At 38.4% G+C, this 25181-nt stretch overlaps 1 protein-coding gene across 1 annotated transcript in view; it reads left to right on the top strand.

The window, feature by feature from the left end:
• lrp1bb (low density lipoprotein receptor-related protein 1Bb) overlaps positions 1–25181 on the top strand; it is a 204630-nt gene that overhangs the window by 30584 nt on the left and 148865 nt on the right. The window contains exon 2 of the mRNA XM_051070155.1: positions 14700–14822. Coding sequence (XP_050926112.1) covers positions 14700–14822 — 123 coding nt within the window. The remainder of the gene's footprint in view (positions 1–14699; positions 14823–25181) is intronic.

The raw sequence follows: 25181 nt of genomic DNA on the forward strand, positions 1-25181 counted from the left end.
GAAACATATACAGGACAAATACATCATGCATATGCTACTATAGATGGGCTGAAGCCAGCAGATCAACCTGCCTCTTGCTTTAATGTTTACTGATACTCTGATATTATAGTAAGCACTGAGTGTTGGTCTGTTGGCCCTGTGATGGACTGGCCACCCCTGACACCTAGAATGAAATATTCAGTCATACTCTATATTTTATTTCGTACATCTGTTTATACAGTACTGTGCTAGGCCTCTCTGGACCAAAGAGCCTCATGGTCCCTTCCTCAGAGTTAGAATCAGAAAAGCTTTATTGTCCATCACAAGGCAATTGAAATCAGTCACTGGCTGAAGTGGCCTGGTTTAATGTTTCCCTGAGATTAAGCTCATACTCTGTGTGGCTGTATTGTTCTGATTTGGATTCCATGAACGGTTAACAAAAATAAGATTAGATTGGAAATAAAACATGTTTTCATAGACTCTAAAGCAAATATTTGAACAATATTGTCGACATTCTAGTCTTTTTAAAATAAATTGATTGCAGTTTTAATGTGACTGTGAAAGTGGACAGTACTAACCAATGAACCACCTCTTCGCATCAGCTGACTTAATTACATGGCAAAGCTGGGTATGTGTAGGTGTTGGGTGATTTTCTTTTATTTGTTAGTTTTTGTTCAGTCCACTGTCAGAGTTTCTGGTCATGTCCCTGGCAGGTAATTTTCAGTTACATCTTAAGACCCAGAGTTGATGGATATCCCCCTACTTTGGTCATACTGCTTCAGATTTAAGACGGCTGCTTCCACAAATTTTTGCTCTGTGTTGTCATTACAGTTTATTTCTGTTGCGTGAAAAGCCCCATGGTTCTTCCTCAGAGACTAAAAGAATAAATGAACATAATTCAGTTCTGGGGGCTGTTCATTTGTATTTGCAGAGATTTGAAATAACATAATGAGCTAAGGTACTTGTCGGCAGCAGCATGAGCTCCTTGACTTGCTGGGTTTCTATGGTACAACCAAATGAGATTTTACATCCCTCTTACTGCACAGCACTTTCCTACAGTATAGTACATAGTTCTGTTTGTGTTGATGGTGATGTTTTAACAAACCTTTCAAAAGATCATGTAAGTTGTTCACTACCTTTTATCCCATGCATTTTAAAACAGAGCATGTATGGTGCTGGACATATTAGCCCAAAGTTGTTGACAACCTTGTTAATTAGCTGTATAAAGGTCATATACAAAGTAATTAAGCAAGTTACACAATTCCACCGCAAGTAGACATTGTTCTTGGTCATTTGGAGCAGTAAGGCCCGACTGTTTTTCTCACACTTAATTAAACTGGAGCTTTCACTGAAAATTATTCTACATTTATGCTGATTGGTTATAAGATAATTCTCTGCTTGGTTGATACAGCCAAATCACATCAGTCATGTCAGGTTTTCTATCTATTTTATCATTTTCATAAAGATTGTAATAAGCCTAGAAAGCTCATTATATATAACAGTATGATAGTGCTGTTTAAATTGACTGAAAACATGAAATTGGATTAAGTGAATTTGATCTTCCATGCAGTGTACAATATGTGGGTTATTGGTTTTCATACTGGAGTGATCATTACCATGGCATGTCAGAATAGTCATTTCATAATCTTTTAATCACATCTGTCAGTTTTGCATGACAGGGCACATCTGATGACCTTTCTATTTTATTTCCAGTGCCATATGTCATGAATCATAGTCATAGAAATGTCGGAGCCAGCTTTTCCCCTTACACTGTACTCTATCAGTAGTGAGAGAGGAGGGGATGCTTAAGAATCTCCCATTGCCATCCCTCCACCTTCAGTGTCGGACACACCAAATTGATTTTAATCAGGCAATAAAGTGGATCTGATCCTCCCTCTGTTGACTCACTTTCATGCCCCAAGGAGGCCAACCTGATCGACTTTCCTGATGGATTTTACTCATAACTGCCTATAGCCCTGTTCAATACAGACAATCTCTTTCATTTTAGTTGCATTCAGAAAAAGACTGATGCTGTATTGGTGTTTGCTGTGAGGTTTCAGCAGTTTATTTATTCAATACTTTGATCCTTTAATTCCTGTCTTCCTGAGCTGCTCAATAATAAAAAAAAATGTGCAGGTCTGAATGTAAGAGTAAGCTTTTTCTTTATTCCTAATGGCTCATTCTGAAATGAGCTTGGAAAGATCCAGTAACACCAAAGTGACACCGAGATAAGCAGTCTGTCTGCCTTACTTGCAGACACCTTTATTCATTTTCACTTTTATTTATGTAGTGATGCCTGTAAATAAGTGACTGCTCTGGCATCTGAATGCTAAAAATACTTTTTGCACTGGTTCAGACAGTAATGGACTTGTGCAAATGAAATTAAGAGACAATTATTTTAAGATCTTAAGTTACTGTCATTTCCCCAAAGGGAGGAGACACAGTATCCAAGAATTGTACATTTATAAACAAAGAGAAATTATGATTTTTAATCACTGGCAGTGCATTTGTTGTGTCACAGTTTACTTTTCCTGATGTGCTTGTCATACAGTTTGATCTGTTGAGTTTAACTGTAATTGTTGTTAATTATTCTCCCAATCCTAAGGATCCTAAGGACAGCCCTGTGTCCTCAGTAATCAATGAAAACTGCAAAAACCAGTCACCACTTCCATTCCATCTCTGTTATTTTATTTATGTTACAAAATGAAAGACTCTAACAAACATGCATCCATTAGGCTCACACAAAATCCCCAAAGCTGTGATATTCAAAGTCCCACATTGAAAAATAATTTCCATTTTAAAATGTGACCTTTATGCAAAGTTAAAGGGCAGCTGCACCCTTCAGGGGCATCATTTTATTGTCCCTTGTCCATCATAGTTTTTGCATCAGGTTGCATTTAAGATTTAAACTCCCTTTGGAAATGTTTGTGTGACCTGAGCATTGCAAAAACTAAGGGGCAGAAGAGATAAAACTGCTGCAGTAAGCACTGTGAATCAATAGATTGACATTAAAATGTATTTGAATAAATGTTCCATTGCTTTCAGATTGCCCATACTAGGTTTTTAGAAAGACTTTAAAAATTTGCTTTTACATTCTTGATTCATTCAGGATTCTACAAGGCCTTACATATAAGTCTCTAATACAAATGACATTATATATCTGCAAAAAGGCTGCTCTTCCTGTCTGGCAGCTTTGGAGAGGAATTTAGATATTTTCTCTTTTAGGAAGTATTAATGGAGTCAGATTAGTCTTTGCCTCAGGCCGAGATGTGGAAAGCACTCTGTTCTCAGCTTTGTTTAACAAGTAATGTGTGTTGCTTATCATTTCCTTGCTTTCATTAGCTCTGGGACCTACTGTGGATACTAAACACACCGTGAACCCACAGACATACACATTGACATGTTAATACATGATTGATACATGTTTGTCTGCAAAATGGTTGAAACTCCACCACCATTTCAATTTATAATGTGTACTACTACTATAAAAAGGTATGACAACACATTTTTGCTCTTTCATTTGCATGAATGTTCAAATGTTAATTTATACACAACAATTGTAAGTGTTGGTGGTCAAAGCTGAACTAGAAAGCTGGGCTGGAAACTGTTTAAACAGTTGTGGTTGGTTGTTGTGTCACTGGATAACATGTCTTTAAAAATATAAAATAAAAAATAATCAGCAGAAGTAGTTCACCAGAGTTGTTATTCCAGAGTTGACTTAATTTCCCTGAGGGAGTCATCCCAAGGGATCAATAAAGTCTAGTCTAAGTCTAAGTCATATAGTCAAATAAACGCATACAACAAACACTGCAAATCCGCACTGATGGAGATTGTTGATCAGTACCAGTGACACTGCTGAAACCTCAGTGATCACTGAGATTTCACGCTGGCTGAACAAAGAGTACAATACATCATTTCTGGTATATGGAGAAAATTCTTCACACCTTCAAGTGTTCCAGATATTTAATGTTGTCTGAACTATATAAACTCTGAATTTATTTTAGTCTCACCTTCACACCTCCTGGAGGAAAGTGAAGTAAGCACAAGCTATTGTGCTAAATATGTTGAGCCCTGAAAAAAGTATATTCCTCCTGATTCTTTATGTCAATTTCACACATAAACAAAATAACCTGATTATGTTGAATTAAAGTAACCAACCCAAGAACATAGCAGTTTAGTTTATATGCACCATCTGCTTTATATATTTATCAGTTTAATCAGCTACTGTGTCATCTATTCTACTAGGTGATCTAATTTAAATACTGCAAAACCTGTAGATCTTGAGCTTTTTTCCATTACATGATTGTGTGGTAGCACTAGCTACAGTGGAGTGTTTCCTTCTTGCCTCTATAATATGACTGATACAACTTCCAGAAAAACTCCTGATACTTTTACTGTAAAATGCTTAATTACACTGGGTTGGATTTGTTCAGAAGAATATTTTGTCAGTGAACAGATGTTAAAAACTAAAATGAATGAAACTTGTAGTGTTATATGTTTTAGAGTGTTATAGTCTGCAACTCTTAGTAAACTATAACTGAGAAGTGTTTATCCCATGTTTATCCCTGTATAAAGTAACTAGCTGACTCTTTATCAGTCGATTTTATTCTGAAAATAAGAATTTAAAATGTAAAATATAGTTTGTAATTTTTAGTGTAGATACACAACTTTTTTTTTTCTTATTTTGGTTGACACATGAAAAGAATGATGCTGTGCTCCTGCATGGCCTTCTCCTCAGTTCTTGGTTCATATCACACTTGGTTAATAAGGCTTCTTTGTGTTGTGAGTCACATTGGAAAAGACATGTTTCCCCATTTCTAATGGAACACAGCTAATCAGATCTGCGTAAGCTGACTTCCAGCTGTTCAACTTTGCAGAATTCACAGAGGAGTAAAGTGGAAAAACTTAAATAAAGGGCAAGTCCATCTTAATCACATGCTTCTATGGTCCGGTGGCAGGCAATGAGACAGAAATGTCACATTAGCAATGCGAAGTGGTTTATTACATCATATAGAGTTAAACCAATGTGCCGTTTGCTGTTTTTGGCCTTTTACTGAATGTTGCATTTTGGCAGGTTCATGTCCAACTTTCACTTTTCTTTAACCGTTTAATATTTTGAATCTTACAACAAAATCTTTCCTGTGAATCTGTCAGTTAACTATGTTGAAAACTGCAAAATGTCCTGCATGGAAAACCAGTCTATAGAAAATCTTTCTGTGAGCCTCATCCTGCCATTTATCTCTTACGTTTTATCTCCTTGATTGCTTCCTCTGAGAAGCTTCATGAGGTAGTCTTGCAACATTATAAATGCAGTATTTATACTTGATTAAAATCAACTACAGTGGGTGTGTGTATAGGAGGTAAAAAATTCTAACAAAATCAATTTTTGCTGTTACACTTTTCTTACTGGTTGTCTTGTAAGACAGTATACTGTCATTGTACCCCTGTGATGCACTACCTGTTCTTTAAGTCATTTGTCCTGTTAGACTTTGAGTGATTTTATCATTGCAACCATTACAATCAATCCCCCTGTGTGCACATGTATTGTATATTTTTCAATTTGCAAATTTGAATGATGTTTGTCCAGGTGGTATAATTTAATGAGTACATGTTTATTTTGTCAGCTTTTTAAATAATTTGTTGGCTGAAAGACATAATGTTAAGATATTGTTGCAGAATTTAGATTTAAACCTGTTTGTACAGCTTTAATGAGGTAATCTCTTGGGAGTTTCAAGGTGGATATGGAGTTGTTAGATAATGGACAGCTCACTTCTGTCTGCAGTGCTACAGTGGGGGCCAGGGAGGATGTGATCCCTCACTATAACAGCTTTCACTCCACTCTGATAATACAGTGTAATCTAGAGGCTACACCCAAGGCACTGACATGCCCCACAGAGTATCAGCCTGCATTGGACAAACTCAGTGAAAACCTTGACTGGCACTTCACCCCTCAGTGATGACAAAAACCCTGTCTGCTTAAGCAGCTATTACTCCACCTGATTGGTAATCATGACATGGAGTGAGGCATAAATCCCTCAGCCTGCTGCTGGTTAAGATAGAGGTCTTTGAAGGAACATAGTGATTGGGTGACCTTGGATGGAGTATGGAAAGGGGGCCAGGCGAGGGGAGGATTGGGGGTTGGGGATGTGTGTGTGTGTGTTGGGGAGCAGGGGGTACTTTTCTATTATTGGCAGTATAATGACACATTCTCATGCAAATTAAATGCACCTACATAGGCCACATTCAATCCAGAGAACAGCTCAGAGCACTTAAAACTGTGTTGAATGATTTCTTAGATGAGAACATGTTACAATTCATTTCAATGGTCTTATCAGCCTCAATCATAATGTATTTCATTTGCACAAATTGAGATGCCATTCGATTCATCCTGCTTACCCACATTCATTTGTGGTGAATGAGGGCAAGCAGGCTTACGGTGGTATTTGCTGAGACAAAAAACTATGAGAATAAGGGCTGCCCATACACTGTGTTAAAGGTTCAGAAATCGTAGATTAGCACACCTTTCAAGAATTTTAACATTACATCTACATCACCCATCATCTACATACCCTGCATGGGAACAAGAAAATTATACTTATGGACATTCATAGTCACTAGGTGGACTCATACAAATAGTTTTGAATGTAATACCAACTTTTTCATGACAAATGATAACATCAGCTAAACAATTTAAGTGAAAAGTTGTAACTTTGAAAAATGTACATGAACTTCAGAATATCATAGTATTTAGTATGTCCCCCTTTTGCTTTAATGACAGCATGCACCTGAGCTGGCATGGACTCCTCAGGTTTTTGTGAAAACCCACTTACCCATGTTATCCTAGCATGATTTGACAATGTTCCAAAGAGCTGCTTCTTGTGATATCACAGATTGCTTGACTTTCTCAGTGTACAAACGCCTCTGTAAATGTTCAATTGGGTTGAGGTCAGTCAGGTGACTGTGGAGGAAAGACCATGACAGTCAGGACCCCTTGGTTTTCTTTGGTATTCCAGTAGCTCTTGCAAGGTTCTGGGGTGTGTCTGGGGCTATTATCCTGCTGCAGTATGATTCCCTCTCCACAAAGATGCAACCCAGAGGGTACAGCGTGTCACTGAACAGTTGATTGGTACTTCTCCTTGGTCAGGGTGTAGTCACTTCTGTGCAGGTGTCCAATTCCAGAATAGATCAAACACCCCCTGACTTGAATATTCCCACCACTATGTTTCACTGTTGGTTTAATACATGGTGGTATCATTCTTTCCCCTCTTGAGAAGTGATTTACAAACTACTTCTCATCCTCTGAGACCACTACAAGACAGCTTTCTTTTGGCAGTTCTTCTGCTGATTGGAGTCTTGTGTTCTTTACTTAACTAATTCTGTGTCTGTGATGAAGTTTTGGTCTGCGTAATTGTGCTTTGAGAAACCATTAGTCTGGGCATGATTTGACATGTGTATATTAGTGCATATTAGATTCTAGACCTTGCTCTAGATATAATGATATAATGTTGCATGTTTTACTAACAAAAGTTAGCGATAACTTGGTGAACTTGCTTCTGTGAACAGCCCCTGGCAAGAAATTGGAAGCAGCAAGAAATGTAGTGAACAAGATAAATGTGACTGATTTGCATTTTATTCATTTGAAATACACATATTGTGGACATAGATATGTTAACTCTCATGTTGACTATTCAGGTTGTCTGATAATGCATGGTCAGACTTATTGACAGTTAATACATAGTGCTAACAAGAAAAACACACTCATGTCAATCAACTGGATATATTTACAGGTATGTGGATTTTTTTCCCAGTGCTGGTGAATGGCAGGTGGCAGGGTAAACGAGGTGGTTTTGAGCAATGTGAAAGAAAAGGATAGTTGTAAAGGAAATGTTGCTATTTAAACTTGTGTCACCGTAGTGCAAATGTTTATGTGTTAACTAGATGTGCTTTCACATGACACACTTTGGAGTTGCATGTATTTATTGAGCAACTGCACATGAATTGGAGAAACCTCTTTCTTTTGCCAGACTAGTACAAATCTGCCACAATCTTTCCAGTCATTTCTTGTGGCTGTATTGGAGCTATAATCTGTCTTTAGATTATGTGGTTTGTTCTTGGCTTCACACTGTCAAACTACTTTTAACAGGAAGTTTTTATGGGCCACGGGCAACAGTGGAAATTTCACCCAAATGTTCCCCACACTGCAGTTACTGTAAGATCACCCAAGTACGTGGCGAGGCTTTCATCCATGAGCAGATATTACACTTGTGCCAGCTGATAATAAACCAGTTATAACGTCTGGTCCAAAACAACAGATTCTTCAAGTTAGTTCTCCCAGCACAACAGAACACCAGCAGGTCCAGGATTAAACAGCAAAATGGCTTTTATTTACAGTAGTTATCGGTAATAGGTTTTAAGTTTTTGCTCCCAGCTTTGTTGAACACTGAAGTACTTGCATATTTAGGAAGCTTTGTAGTGAGAGGTAACATGAAATAATGAGATGAGGACTCAGTGGCAGAAAAACATAATAAGAATGATTCCCTGATTTTTGTCAACTGTTGTAAATCTCCATGCTTAAAATAAACTGGACAACATGAACAGTAATTACACTTTTTAATATTACTTGGACTTGCACAATCGTAATGCTGTTCACAAAGTAACAAGTAACTTAATAGTCATATCTTGGTTCATGTAAAAAACACTCATGAAATGCTAAAATAATCTTTGTAATATAGTTGTTTCTTTGTGAATGTAATATGCTGTAATATATTCCCTTGCATGTGGGGTAAAAGGGTAGTAAGCAGCATACAGCTTACAATCAGTCTCATGATTCATTCATTGTTTACTGGTGTAGGGATTTATGCCAAGGAGCAGGAGGCCATTCTACGATTGTCTTCTGAAACTTTTCATATGGTGCTTGCTTTCAATAATTTGTTGACATGCCCTTGCTGTTGTAGAGAAAATAAAAGTGACCTCGCTCTGTGGTGAAGGTCAGACAGTATCTAATGAAAGCCCCCATGTCTTACAGCATTGATTTCTTACCCACCTCATGGCTAGAATGCAGAGTTGCTCAGCGTTGCCATGGGGGATGGCCTCGGGTACGAGCTGGCGTTTCCTGGAGCCAGTTATACCTCTGATTCTGTAAATATAATTACTTCTCTCTTTTAGTATCATTATTTTCTCTCTCTCCTTTTTTCTAACGCAGCTTGTTATCCTGAGCTGGCTTAGTGACTTCTAAGAATTCCTTTTTAATTTTTTTTTCTGGGATCTAAAGAGATGAATGCTGCAGAACTGATATGCACATATAACGGTGGGTATGCATCCAGAGGTGCCATAACATTCTAAAATTGTTCTTCAGTCAACAGAGTCATGGTACTCTGTAGTCTTCACATTCTGATCAGACTTGACGTGGATGGCATTTAACTCTAAATACCACATGGCGTATGTCACTTCTGGAGATACGCTTGTAATAAAGATTCATTATGCAGGTAAGGCATCATTGAGATGCATCACACTACATTGCATCTTTTGGCAGATTAAAGATATGAAGATTAAGGGAGAGACCGCATTATACTGTTGTTATACTTAATAACCTGCTTACTTTGGCTCAGAGCCCAATGCTCATCCATAATGCATATGACCTGCAACTGGCCAGGATGCTAACTTTGCTCTGACAGTGTGAAAGGGTTTAAGTCACTAATCTATGTGCTTGTATGTGGGTTTACAGAGTGCGGTGCACACATTTGAATTTCTGTGCCCCAGTACACTTGTCCTCAGTAACTTGTGAAACATTTATATGCAATGTATTTTAACTTGTATGTTTATGTTGCACGATCCATGAATCTTAAAGCAGAATATTCCACCCTCATATACTCATACTGTTACATATCATCAGTCTGACATTGAGTTATTTTGTGATGTTGTGATTTACTTTTTTAGGCCCCCACTTTCTCTCCACCCATCCTGTCTACATCTGCTTCAGATAGTGATTTTACATTAATATAAATATCTTTTTAAAAAACACCAAAGGCAGTGAGTGTGAACTTGTAAGATATAACTATTAGTATAGGCTCATATTAGGGTCAAAAAGAATTTGAGCCATGTTCACAAATAATAAATAGATTTGTAGTTGTAATCAACCTGTGTAAACCTACAAAATACATCTGCATGACAATTCCAAGTTTGTATATGTGTGGAAAAGATCTTTATAAGGAGAAATTCAAGACTGCATGAAGAAAATCAGTGATGAGGTTACACAAAGACACTGTGTGTACAGACACAAAGCAGAAAACTGCTGGAAACATTAATGGTGAAAGCTCACACACTGTTTGTGATGCTGAAGTCACAAGCACAAATTTAGTTCATTTTTACACCTGAATCTGATGAGACAATGACCGTCCAATCAAAGGGCAGATGGTCTCTTGCCTAAACAGTGTAGTGGTGATTAACCCACCTTGGTTGTGGAAGATTCAGGTGTTTTTATTTGAAAACTTTTACTGTCATTACACAGAGCGTGGGAACTTTGAACTCTGAGTTTTATATGTAGTATTTAGCTTTTTTTCTGCACAGATGTTCACAAAAGCGTGCACATTTGCATTTTCATTTGCAGTGTCTTTGTGTAACCTCACAATTGATCTCATTTGTCAAAATTTTTTTATGCACCTTTGTCCACAAGTGCAAATCTTTTATACAAATACAAACTTAATTTTTTATCTGATTTCCTAACTTCCAATTCTATTTTCTACCCAAGTAGCTGGTGGGCTGCCATTTTTATTTTGATTCAGAAACAGATGTGCAACTCTATAAACAGGAGAAAAATCATTTTATCATTCGGTGGACTTAACATTATTTCACCCAGAAACATTGGGTGATTCTTGAATTACCCAGAACAAATGTTAAAGGAACACCTGGGCTTTTCAGGCATTACTGGTTAACTATGTTTTGGAGAAATTTATGCTTACCCCTATGACTAAAATGTTGACTTATACTGTACATGAGAGACACAACTGGAGCTAGAACAACTCTAGCTCTTTCTGAAAATAACAAAACACATCAGCACCTTTAATGCTTACACACAATAACTTCTGGAATTTGTCATCACTTGTTGCTTCTGCATACTAACCTGTAAACTGCTACTGATCATTCCACTTCAGATGTGTATGCTATGTTAATAGTAACAGACTCTAGCTCTTTCTGAATATCAATCAGATCAGCTAGCTGCACGCTTCCAGTCTCTGTGCTAAGCTAAGACTGCTTGAAGTAGGCTTACATGCACTCCTTCCTTTCTCCAATGTTCTTATCTGTCTTACGCTATCAACTATCGAAGACAAAAATGAAAAAAAAAAAAAAAAAAGAAAAACACTGTCACTGCTGAAATACATAATACAATTTATAACACCAGTTACAGTTTTAATTCTGAGTTTTAAATTGTTTTGTTGTCATTTTTCCTTTTAAATTATTAAATTATCCTTTAAATTATTAATTTTAAATTATCTTTGTGTATATAAGTAAATATGTTTGTTCTTGCTTCCACATTTTCATGTGGTTTTCAGAGATATTCAGTCGCTGTTTTCTCTTTTCTGCCACACTGGTTGTTGGGTGACCTTGAATGCCTTGAATGCAACAGAGGATCTAATGGGCTATCACTGCCACGTCAAGTTCACACACATCTTTCTATGTTGAGTCGAGCAAGTTGGATGAGCTGTAAATAGCCTCTTTGAGAAGCAGCTCCTTCTCAACCTGCAACCATGAGATAGCTCTGACTTAGGAATATTCTCAGATCTGCTTTTTTCAGCAGTACAACATAGCTGACGTTTAATTTGCCACTTTGAGCCATGTACTGCACTGCTGTTTTTATAACACGTGCTTTGTTTGAATAGGCCTGTGGCTTACGACTTATCCACTGTACCATATTGTGAACTGTGTGTCTGATGCAATTCAGGGGATTGTTATGCCTTAGTGCTTTGCAGCTTACGTCACTGAAATATAATATTGTTTAGAGAGATAAATGAAGACCTAAGCTCTCGTGTAATTCAGAGTTTAATAGGGCTGAGCAAATAGGACATTGGATGCTATATTGCAAAATGCAGGATAAAGAGTTTTGTTGTGCTGAGTGTTTAAAAAAAAAAAAAAAAAAACTTGATCAAACTACATGCTGCAGAGACTGCTGGCTGGTCTTCCTTCAGCAGGTTTGCAAACCATCTTCCCTGCCGGCCGGTCCTTTGTTCCTCTGAAAATCTGGCACATTTAAAAGGCTCCGTGGCTTTAATGAGCCACAATGTTGTGCCAGTGGTGGCTCTTGGGTGTCAGGAATGAAGCTCATGATAATGTGCCCGGCTGAGTGCCACTGTGTGTTTCCCACTGTTATGATAATGGAAGCAGTTTTTTTTTTTTTTTTTTCACTCACTAAAGGTAGCTACTGCCTTTTCTTTATTTGCTGTTCCTGCCATCACCACTCATTTGATGTTTGCATAGAATTATCAGCAAAATACATAATGCTGTGTAATATTACACCTTTTTTGGTAGACTTCTCATGAAAATTGAGTGACATATGGAAGAGGAACAGAAGGACACTATGATAGCCAGAAATTCTTCAGTTGTGTGTTTGTCCCATTATTGTCCCCATTGGCCGCAAAGACAGTACAGCCTGCGGAAAGGCTATTTGGAGAAGGAAAAGGGAGAGATGAATTGACATAAGAGGTCATTTGTGCAATTCATATTTGGCCCCGTAGCTTTCAGGGTGAGGCAGCATGAAAGGAGGTAGAACATCAATAGGTAACTGGGCTGTTCTGAAATCCAAGGGCAGTTTCTTTCATGGCTTCTATCACTAGCTGAGGAAATGGCCCCTCTGTCACCAACACTCTGTTTTCAATGGTAATCAATTCAGCTTTAAAGGCTTAGGAGATGTCCCTTTAGAGACCTCACCAAACTGAATGTGCCTGTGCTAGCCTCGAGCCCAGCATGTGCTTACTGATGCCTTGTTATTTTTTGAGGAGAAATGTAAATAATGTAGTCTGCATACTCGCTCATATGTTCACATGTGCTTGGGAGTGCAATTTGTAGATTGGACTACTTGTTTCTGACATGAAATTAAATGTAAAAAAAGACTGTGTGGTAATTAATGTCACTCATTGTGTGACCTTAATTGTATTTTTACCTGTCAAATCACACACAGTCCATAATATTAAGTCAGCTGCTGTGTTTATATGCAGTGCATATGATAATCAGCATGCATTGAGGTTGACAGCATGTTTTGCTGAAGATCACAGAATTGTGTTGCTTGATGATGGTTAAAGAAGCACATTTGACTGCAGCCTTGGCTTAGTACAAGAATAGTGTGTGTTATTATGAAGTTAACAATGTTTTGAGGAATATTTGGCAAAAAGCATTTTTTATGTTGGTGCTGTTCCAATGTTTACAGGCAAAAAGAATGATCACGGACCAATTCTTCATGCAGCAGGAAATCTTGAGATACCTTTTTCCTGATCAGCATGACATGAAAAATTATTTCTTCTCTTAAAAGGTTTGATGACTTTGGTGTGCAATTTTAAGAATGTCCCCCTTTAAAACCTAAAAAAGGCTTTGGATATTTCAAAAGAAACCTTCATTTAAATAGTAAGATTTCAGATATATTGCATCAGTGGGAATAGGAGAGGTAGAATGGATGAGATGTTTGACCTTTTCAGATTTGTCCCTGGATAGTGAATTTGCTGGAGGGTGCCAGGGCAGAGAGCAGCGGTGCGTTGAATTATCACTCCCACTGTTCAAACGCTGCAGACCTGATCTCCCACTTGCTCCACTCCCACCACTAATGGGTTAGGAACACACTGGGAAAAAGACAGAGATAGAGAAAGAGAGTGGGAGGGGGAGTTAGAGCCTGTCTGATTGTCTGTGGGTTAAGCTTAGAAACAAATTACCGTTTTTTGCTTGGCGCTGAGGAGAAGTAGCTGCGGGTCACTTTGTGGTGTCAAATCTTTAGCAAAAGCTTATGTCATTCTGCAGAATGATCGAGCTGAGTCTCTGACAGCTACCGGCAGGAAACATGTCAACAGTTTGACAGATGCTCGCTTTATTGAAAGGCTATGATGACTTTTTAGTTGACTGGGCTTTCACTGAACTCCCCCCATTCCACCATCAAATGAAAGCACAACACCAAGGAGGCAAAATGATAAGAACAAACTTGCCAAACAGCTTTGTGATAGTTTGCCAAGGCGCGAAGGACATCATGTCTTTGTAAGGGGAGAGTAGCTGTCAAATTCACAATGCCTGGGCAGGGTCTGTGTCTGCCTCTTATGGTGCAATTTTAATCTTGAAAAAATGTATGGCCTCTTGCTTTGACAAATAGGTGTGGTCTCCAAAAGATATGCCACTAACAAAAGGATATACAGTGCTCTATTGATTGTCAGCCTTTCAAATTACATACAGCACAGAGCTACAGCCTCGTAGAAAAACCTTTGCTTTGTGTGTTTCATTCAGTTTCATGCTACCATTACAAATGATATAATGATAATTTTGCTTCTATCGGCACCTCCCCACCAGATCCATTTACTGCATAGTGTTCTAAAGAAAGTCCAAGGACAGCCACTTCTCTCTTCTCACACTCACTCTCAAGTTTACATTCAGAACATGTTTTCTGGTGAAACATGTAATCCACCTGCTCTGTACCATCACCTCATGCTGCATCTTTTCTGTCTCTTTCTCCACCTTTTCCTCGTGCCATCCAGAAGCCATCGTGTGTGACATAGGCGAGTTTCACTGTCATGACCAGAAAACCTGCATCCCTGAGGCCTGGCTCTGTGATGGTGAGCCCGACTGCCCCGACGACTCAGATGAAACTGACCAAACTTGTAAGTCATCCAATGCACCCATTCCTCAGTAATGTGACACTGTCATGTGGAATTCTGCCATGCTACCTCATCTGTCAGAGAGTCTCACCTTATATTATTATATTAGGATCTGTATTAACATGTAGTGATATTCCACCAGAAAGGTACCTTCTTAACCCCCTGGCTTAAAGTGTTAGAAGTCTGTGGTTTTCTCTGTCACAGAGAACACTTGCTGTGGTCATTCTGAAGACATGAAACTTGCATACATCTTGTTGTAGCTGCCTTGAAAGAAAGCTTGTAAATGAAGCAGTATATTTAAGAATAATTTGGTGAAACTATGAGTGTTTGGAACAGTACTTATCATCCAGGTGGATAGCCAGACTGCGAGGATTGTGCTGCAGGAATGGTTTGAAAATGTTAATAGAAACTACTGACATTTTCTTAGCTGTACTTTCCTATTTTCACTTCATGATGACTAGACCTCTGTGCTTTTATGCAGCTTTTTTCTGGGTGCTCTGGTTTCCTGCACCAGTCCAAAGACATGCAGGCCATAGGTGAATTGACAGCTCCAAACAGATATGCGTGAGTGTGAATTGTTGCCTGTCTATATATGTGTCAGCCCTGTGATAATCCGGTGACCTCTTAGGGGTGTACCTCACCTCTCACCCCATGTATAGTGGTATACAGTATGTTCCAGCGTCATAAGGCACTGCAGATGATTAAGCAGATAGAGATAACTTCTGTGGGAACAAGTTTTTAAATCAACATAACACCGTCACTTGAAATAGTATTACAGTTGCCCTATTTTCATCTCTGGTATGGATAGATTGTTGTTGAAAACCATTTAATTCAGAGCCATATAATCCCAGTGTTTGCTGCATTGTTTTTGTCCCATGTTTAACACTGTGGGATACAAGTGACAGGGCACTGAAAGCAAAAATCGTAACAATTTAGCATGAATTTCAAAACTGCAATGTAGCACTTTGTAGCACCTTTGTTTTAATAGATTTGACTCATTTTACATGATTTGATGTGTGCTTGATAACTGAGTTGCTTGTTCTCTTTTCTCCTATTGCCACCAGTGGCACATGCTGTTTTTTCTCTGCAGCAAAATAGGCTGCACCTCCTGTGGTCCAGCAATCTGCATATGGTATCTGCTATTAATACAAATAAAATACCTCTTAAATAGGGATGCTCCGATACCACATTTCTCCAAAAAGATAGGATACCGATACTTGGATCTGAGTACTTGCCGATACCGAGTAGCGATACAAGTACTTATTAATGCCATTACATTTCGTACATTTGCTTGAAAACGTGTTTTATTTTCATCAGATATTGTTTCATTCTCTGGCTGTAAGAAATTGCTGTGACTGACATTTGAACATTCCATTATGTATGGCACTGCCACACATTTATAGTACTATCAAAGTACTGTTATTGACATTTTAGCATTCAACTGCATCTTTTTTTAACAAACAGAATATCTTCAAGGCAGGAGTAGGCTAAGGCGGAATGTTTAACATGTCCAACTATTTTCCGTCCGACTGCCACAGCATCAGCCACACTCCTCTGTGCTAAAAGCCCCTCATTAATTAATTAGCCCTCGACGCACGGCAGGCTCGGGAGTCCAGCGTCACTCATGGCTTTGATCATGTTTTTCACATTATCACGTAGCACAACGTGAACAAAACTTTTAGGGACCCCCCCATGTCTGAAGCATGTCATCAAACACACCTGCGATAGCTTGGCTGGTGTGCGAACCCCTAAACTGTTTTGCATGCAGGACAACTCTTCATGGAGTAAAATCCTCATCAATCTGCTGTGCAGTTAAACTGATGAGGGACACCGGGCTAACGCTGCTTGTCCAAATATCATTGGTGAAGCTGAGGGCCGAAATGTCTTGCAACAGGCTGTGGATGTGCCTCTTCACAAAGTTGTGTAGCTTTGGCAACACTGTGTCAGTGATGTGGTGTCGGCTAGGGATCTCATACCTCGGCTCCGTACGCTGAGAAGACGTCTAAATCCCATATTATCAACAACTGAAAATGGCTGGTCATCAAGAGCAATGTTCTGGGTCAGAGCCTCTGCTATTTTCACTGTGCACAGGTTGTCTCTTAACATCATCTCAACATTGTCACCATCATCCACTGTGAAATACCTCCACACTGCTGACATTGCTCCTCTGTGCTCTCACTTAGCACCTGACTGCCCAAGTGAACATCACGCTGCCGTAAAGTGGTATCGGAACACTTTTACGAGTACGAGTACAGGAACAGGGTATCGGACCTGATACCTGATACTGGTATAGGTATCGGTGCATCCCTAGTCTTAAAAGAAAAATACTACATTTCTCAGTGATTATAGTCAAGATTTACCAAATGCAGTATTCATCTCTCACAATCAAGACATAGAATTGTTGATGGAGTCAACATCTAGCATTAAGACATGTACAAACTACTAAGTACCTGCAGTGCAATTTACTATATAATACTAATATTTATTTTTCAATAAATATGTTTTGAAAATCTTCTTTTAAATATTCACATAGTATGCCCTTTTAAAAAATGTTAACACGTAAATCATTACATTTTTTGTTCTAAGTGCATGTTGCTGTGGTGTTTTGTTCTTTATCCAAGAGAACTCTTGGATAAAGAACAAGAACACTACTTACTCCCAAGTGCAGAACAGCAGCAACATTTTATAATAAAGCACTAGTCTGGTTGAAAAGGTAGTGTTACTGGGGTTGCTACATCATTCTGTGAACAAGTGGAAGCACTGCATTAGGGCTGTGTTATTCTGTGAAGAATCTGCTTGACAGGTTTGACTGCAGTCATTTAAACCTTCATTTGCCCTTCACATCAGGGTTGGTTGTAGCAGGCATTCTCTTTAGTGTTATTATTTACACACTTCTGGGACACAGATTTCCTTTAATGGATGAGCAGAGCAGCAGTTTCAAATTATTATGAGCTAAATTAGCTGTAGTAAATTATGGAGAAAAAGAAGCAACAAAACCAAATTATTAACATTCATTCCAGCTTCCTCATCAATTTGAGTCATTGGGTGTAATTATTACTTTATGGTTTTGGCACTGACATCTGTGCATAAATTGACCACGGTGTTTATTAATCCCCCAGTGTGCAACAGGTCATTTATCAAGTAGGCTACTTATTGGTTGAGATGCTTGTTGCTTAAAAACATGGAGGCCTGACTGTTTACAACATGTATAAATTATGTAATTACATGTTTTCTAACGCATGAATAATGGAGAGTGGTGGTTTGTTGATGGAGTATCTAGACTCTACACACTGAGATAAGGCAATACAATGATGGCATCAGGGTCATCATAGTCTAGGCTTGAGACTTAACATTTTTAACAGAAATCCTGGAGGTGGAAGTGTGGGAAGCTGGCGGTGTGGGATTTGAAAGTCATGAGCTTTTAGGAGGCAGGGAGGGTCTCATGATCGAACCAACTCTACAGTCAGTGGGTGGATCTTTGGATTTCTCTTTTTTTTTTTTAAATCTGTCTTTCACAAGTCACCCAACTTCAAATTGCTGGATGACCCCTTTAACATCCCAGGTTGGCTGGCTCATTTGAGAAACACATTAACAAAAGAGAAAATATTTTCTGTAAATGACTATTATTTAAACCTTAAAAACAAGGGAGAACTATGACATGAGTTTGGTACTTAGTATTAGAATTTAAGTTTCAGGTAAATTATCACAACATCTAAAAAATGTCATATTTATATTGTATATTAAAATTTGGTTAACTGGGGCATCGTTCGTTCTTTGCAGCAGATTTCTGATATCCTCTCTGACTGGTTTCTCTGTCAGCTATGACCTTTCGTATTCCCTTTGTGAAAGATCTTTTAAATACAGTAGATGTAATATGACCTCTTCACATGTGCTGCAGGCCAAGTCATATAATCTCCAGAAGGCCATTAATTACCGCTTTAGGTTATGTTGGCACTATTTTATTTACAAACCCTGCAGAAAGACGACCTTGCATATTCATCTATGGAAACTGGCACAGCTCATTATCATGGATTATGTATTGATAGAAAGAGGAATTAGATCAGCTTTGCCCTGCAAACAGAAGACACGATTGGAATGTATTCTGCCTTCTTAAATGATAGCAAAGGCTGCAATAACCTGTGAAAAAAAGATCCTTTTTATCAGATGATATGCACTTAGCAAAGCCCTAGAGGATTAAAATAAAAGCACAAGAAATTCAGCATGATGCAAAGCCATCACTGCTTGGATTTGACTGTGAATATTTTAGGCATTATTATGTTAAGAAAAAGACACAGTAATATATTACAGTTCTGTCATCTAGAAATCTTGGTGCCACCAATGGCCTCTCTGTACCTTGCTCTGGCTCGGTTAGGGAGATGTAATCACTGAATCTTCAGAGCCTGTGGGGAGGAGGGAAGGAAAGGTGGCCTTGGATTGCAATACCTAGAGACGAGAAGGAGGCACCGGTTTATCCACTCAGCCGGGGGCCCCATGGGACTGGACAGCTGACGACAGTTATTCAGGGAGCTCGGAAAACAGCCTGCCTCTGTGAATGGCTAAAGAAAACCCAGCAAAATGGAAACTCTCCAATTGTGTAGCAGTTCAAACAAATGCTTTCTGTGCAATAAAGAGTCAAACCTTTGCTGTGTTATGGGGCCAAAGAGCATCTTGTGTGGTGATAGTTGAGAAAGTGAAAAGACTGTGAATTTGCCAAGAGCATGATAATCATATTCTTAATTTGTGTATTATACTTACAAGGAAGTCTAAATGTCAGTGCCGTCTGTGGACACGCAGAGTTGTGCATTTGAAATGACTGTCAGCATGAGGATCTCTTCCTTTTGTGAAGCTACATGCTTGCAAACAGTGTCTTAAAATTTGGCTCCTTCAGGAAAGGATTTCATGGACTTTTGGCTTGTCTCAGTAGTGCTGCTATGAGACACTTGTGAATGTGGTGGACATGGAGACCAGTGAATCCTCTGATTGAATTGTCACTCCCAGAGGAAAAGACAATAAAAAAAGGTCAGCGGTTGACTTCAAAAACATGGTCACTAAAGCTGTGTTCCATGGCTGTAGCTTGGCTCGACCCAGTCAGAAATGATGTTGATCTCAGTGTTCTCGAGGCACTGGGGAGGAGAGCTGTTCAGAGACTGCTCTCTCAGGGGTTCTTCCACTTATTCCCTTTCAACTACAGGGGAGGGCATGTCTCCCTATGCTTTCCTCAAAGTCCTCAGATTCTCTACGCTGAGCTCATTGGAATCCTACCGAGAGTTTAAAAACAAGCAGCATGATAAAGAAACACAGTGAAAGAATGGAATGAAAGAAAAGACAATTGCTCCTGAGACTCAGCACAGGGTGCAACATGTTTATTTCACAGGTATGCTACTGAGTACAATTTAGTTACTGACGTCTTGAACATTCCACTCGAATAACAGCATCTTGGTGTCTTTATGATATCTTTTATGCATCTACACCTGGAGGTCCCGTCATAGTATAATAATATACAGTGGTATATAAACTAGTAAAGACATTTACTCAAACTTGTTGTTTCTTTCTGCTCAAACTGTAGAAAAAGTGTAAAATTGCCTTTAATGTTTTGTCTATGCATCCTTTGTGTAAAGCAAACGAGTGCCAGAGTTCCATCTTATTCCCCATGTGGTTGTGTTTTGGTTCCCCATCCCACAAACACTGTCCTAGAGCTGCATGATTATGGCCAAAATGATCTTGATTATTTTAATCAATATTGAGATCATGATTATTTTAATGATTAGTCACTGATTTCTGGGGACAAAATTTAGTTGTGTTTTTTTGTGGCACAGACATTAGTCTCATGCACTCTTTGAATATGATTTATTCTTGTTTAACATCGCTTGGCCAAAATATGAAATACTTCCAAACAACAGATGATACTACCTCTTTTTCTGCTCCAGTGACTTTGACATTTGATTTTCATTTTGCCTGTCTGCTCTCTGTTGTTACTCCTCTACTCTGACCTGCCGCTGCAGGGTATGTGCGCAGCCGTGCTGGCTGCGCTTGATTTGATGGGCAGTGTAGTTTTCTATGTGCGGAGCACGCATTTAAGACGTCAGTATTAAACTACCAAGCTCATTTAAGGCAAAATTGTGATCACAATGGATATTCGATGTTTGTTATTATGCAGCCCTACTCTGGTACACTGCTTTCCCAGCACAAAACAGTGTAGCAGCTAAAAAGAAGGATATTTTTCTCAGGGGTTGATGGAGACCAAAGCAGAGTTGAAAAGAGTATGTACGGATTAATAACATTGTGTGGATTATGGTTTATTCTTTTTTCTTTAGGGTCATCTAGCCAACATTACAAAGAAAATGTCACATGCTGATGCATTAAAACATTAATCATTATTGAAGTAAATGTGACAGTTAATGATATATGTCCTAAAGTGAGGAAGATGTTAATGCAGGTGATTGGAGTCTATAACCTGTAACTATAACCTTAAAAAGTCTTTCAGGTACCTAATTTTACCTTAACCTTAGTTTTTTTTTTTTCACATAATCATGATCAAACTTTAACCATACATATTGTTGTCATGCACAGTTATTGAAAAAAGCATGACATCTTTCAAAAACATTGCGTTTGGGCCATTCAGAATGGTCCATTGTAGATGTTCTCGTCTGATGATAGAGCCAGTACGTACCTGGTCTTCCTGTTTGTATATGGTTTTGGTTGCATGAAGATATTCTGCAATTCTTTACATTATCAGCTAGACTCCTCTAACCATACTTGATCATTAAATTTGATTCTGATTGTGATGCAGGTGTCTTAGATGTTAAACTCACATTGCGTTTTGAACATTTGGGAGTAGTTGACAAAGTCCCTGTGGAAAAAGTGCTTAGAAGTGCAGAGAATATTTGTTCTGTCTGTCTGTGATGAAGCTGCAGTAACTATAGTCAGTGTGTTCCGGACTGCCTATCAATATCCTGCAGGGTATTTTATCTGGCAAGTGCCATATTGAAATAAATGTATCGCAAATGTGTCTGGTTCCCATGAGAATTGGCGCCAGTAGGATGGAGGTTTAGGGGGTAATGTAGCGTAGCACCTTGTTATTGAGCTGAAGGACAGGGCCTTTTGCATTATGTAACGTTTATTTTTCTTCCTCTCCACCTCTCCCTCCCTGCTGAGATGTAACCCTTCTGTTGACTCATCAAAAAAATCTCCAAACATGCTATTATTACAAATGCTGCATTTTTACATTCAAGCACCACTTCTGCATATTGTTAGAATTATTCACTCACAGTGCTCGACTCTGAATGTCTATGAGACCATTATGTCTGCGTGATTCAGCTTTCATACTCCTGTCTTCTGTTACCATGATCTGCTGAAGTTATTAGACAGCTCACAGGTTAAGTTGTCATGACACTCTACAACATTTAATGTGACTGTGAATGTGCAGCGAGAGTTAATTGCGTATCATGTTTGGTTCTTCAGCCCTGTGCCTGGCACCTGGATTTGATTTGAGATCAAATGCAGCACATTGTCCTTTGCTATCAACATATTTAACCTGCCTCGCATGTATCTTGTTTGCAGATATAGTAACTGAATATATTTTTTGTTTGTTTTTTGCAGCAGCAGAAGGCATAGGGTTTTGAAATAACACTTTTAATTTACTATTTCTCTCCCTCTCTGCATTTGGAACAGAGCTTATGTACACTTCCTAGGGCTTGTGCCATCTGTTTTACTAGTAGTTTCCGTGGGCAGGGAACAGACACAACAAATATTGTGTGTATGTGTTTGTGTGTGCTTGGAAACATTCATTCACATGAGGGTATTGTATGCTTTTATAAGTCTCTGTGATTAAGACCATCTCTTCCGTCAAGATGTGATAGAAAAAAAGTCATCTTTGCCCTGCTCATATTCGGTCCTTTGCTTGGTGCATTGCCCCTGATTCTGCAGCTTAACATCATTTCTGTATGTTTGAGCATTTGTCTTAGGCAAAATCATTAGTGTGAGAATGGATGTTGTTGCCTGGTGACAATCTTGCACCCTTGGATCCGTGTCAGAAGTGATACACTGGGAGGAGCATGTTACTGCTTTGTCTTTTCTCTCACAACCCCAACTCAATAGTTATGCTGCACTGACACATTTTTCCTTTTGCCTGCCTTCCTAGTACAAGTATCATAAAGGACAATGTCCCAGCTCGTCACCTGAAGAACCAGAAAAAAGAGCATATTTCAGATACCTGACACACTTGCTGTCATGGCACCAGTGTGACATTAAAGTACTAAAGTCTACATTATCTCCCTGCTGCTACAGCAGAGAACAAAGCATCACAGTGATATGTGTTTTAAATCAGAGCAAACACAGTGACACATACTTACCACAACACCCAGTGAGAATAATATCCTGAACATCACTATGATGAGTGCTGTTCATCTCACAGTTATACAGTAGCGAGGACCTGACTCTCAATGAGCATGAATCAGTGACATTGACCTTTATTTATTTATTAATAATGAGTAATGGATAGTCTAATAGATAGTGAAAGGAATGAGCTAATGCCCTCTCTTCTAGCTACTCTATAAACATGGTCATAGTCCAATGATTATTTCAGGGGAGCTGGGTTAGTGCCAGAGGATATTTAAAGAAAAATACATGTCCTCCCACTTGCTGTGTGTATAAAACTCGAACCATGGTCCTCATTAAAGATGCCTTCAAGCTGAATAAAATGACTTATTTACTCACTTATGATCAATTGATTTACAATCTAGGCCAGCACACCAATTGAGGCCCTGAAACTCATTACATAGTGTGAAATATAAATAAAGGCAAAGGTCAGGCCCTTTCTCTAAAACTATTGTAATTTAATGGAATCCAAGGCCAAGGGATATAAGAGCTTCTCCATTTAATTTTAAAGACATATAGTTAGTTCACACTATCATCCACATGCAAAATTGAACCATATCTCCTGCCTATATCGCATGTGGCCAAATACTGACCACATGTACACAGAAAGAATTATTGGTTGCAGTAATCGTCCCTGGAATCCACAAAGAGATCCCTTCCTAAAGCAATTTTAGTTTAAGTCATTGGGGACAAAATCCACAGTCCTCGTTTTGTCCAAAAATTGCATTCTCAAGGTCAGCTGAATGTAAAATACAGCCTCAGCAGTCTGAGTTATAGCAATCAATTGGGGTCTTTTTAGGAAATCTGTGACACACTCTAATCAACACTACAAATCTTTCTGCAGAGGATCCTCAGGTAATATTGAATCAAACTGGGGGTCAATATGCTATGTGTTTGAATATTTGCAAAATGTGTTAAAAAACCATTAGCCTACAACCATGCTATAATGCTGTGTGAATTCAGCATAAAAATTAATTCAGTTCAGGCAAACCGATACATCAGAATCTTATTGCACCAGTGATGGCATTATCGCAATTGTGTATTTATTTTCTTGATGAAAGAATGCCAGCATTAAATACAATACTGTGTATTATACTCCTAATGAGATCATTCTTCTCAGTGAATATTGGTTTTAGCCTCCCTGACTACAATATACTGTATGTATAATTCATTTGAAGCTGGCCCCAGAACAATTAGATTATAACATTTGCATAATGGTTGGTCACAAAAGTATCTCTATTGACTAATTATCTTGGTGTTTTCCAAATAATGATAAATTGTCCTTTTTGCTGTTTTTTGTATGGTGTTTCTGATGTGCAGCTTTAGCATACTGTGCTGATGCTTCTCATTCCTCATTCTTTGTTATATAGTAGAGCCAGGATCTCATGGATCCCAACACCTGGCTTCATTCCACTGTACAGTGGCATTTTTCCTCTTTCAAATAGATTTGATTGAATACTCAGCATCATTTACAGCAAATCACAACCTTTTCTTGATTTTTTTTTTTTTTTTAAATTTAATTTAATTTAATTTTGTTTTTGATTTTCCTCTCATTTACTGGACCCAGTCCCTGTAACATGTAGCAAATGATACTGAGTTAGATTTCTGAAGTGATTTTGAGAAGAACCATGTATAATGCAATAGAAAATTTTAAACATTAAGGCAACAAAACGGTTGGTTTTGACATAAGGGCATAAAGGCGAACAGGTTATTTCTTCTTTATTATCATAACCTGCATATCTGTGTGAATGCTGCTTTTTAGATAAACTATACACACAATGCACACTAATGCAAATCAAGACACTTATTGTAACATGGCATGCAGTAATATACTGACATCAGTATTCTCCTAATTAAAATTCTCTTGTTTACTATTGGCTAACTGGTATTGAGCAGGATTTTTGAGTTTAACAATAAAAACAAACAAACAAACAAAATGCAAAAAAGTAATTATGATGTGAGAGTCTGAGACATGCTGACTAGAAC

This window comes from Lates calcarifer, linkage group LG1 (assembly GCF_001640805.2).
Source record: "Lates calcarifer isolate ASB-BC8 linkage group LG1, TLL_Latcal_v3, whole genome shotgun sequence".
NCBI classification, from domain to species: domain Eukaryota; kingdom Metazoa; phylum Chordata; class Actinopteri; family Centropomidae; genus Lates; species Lates calcarifer.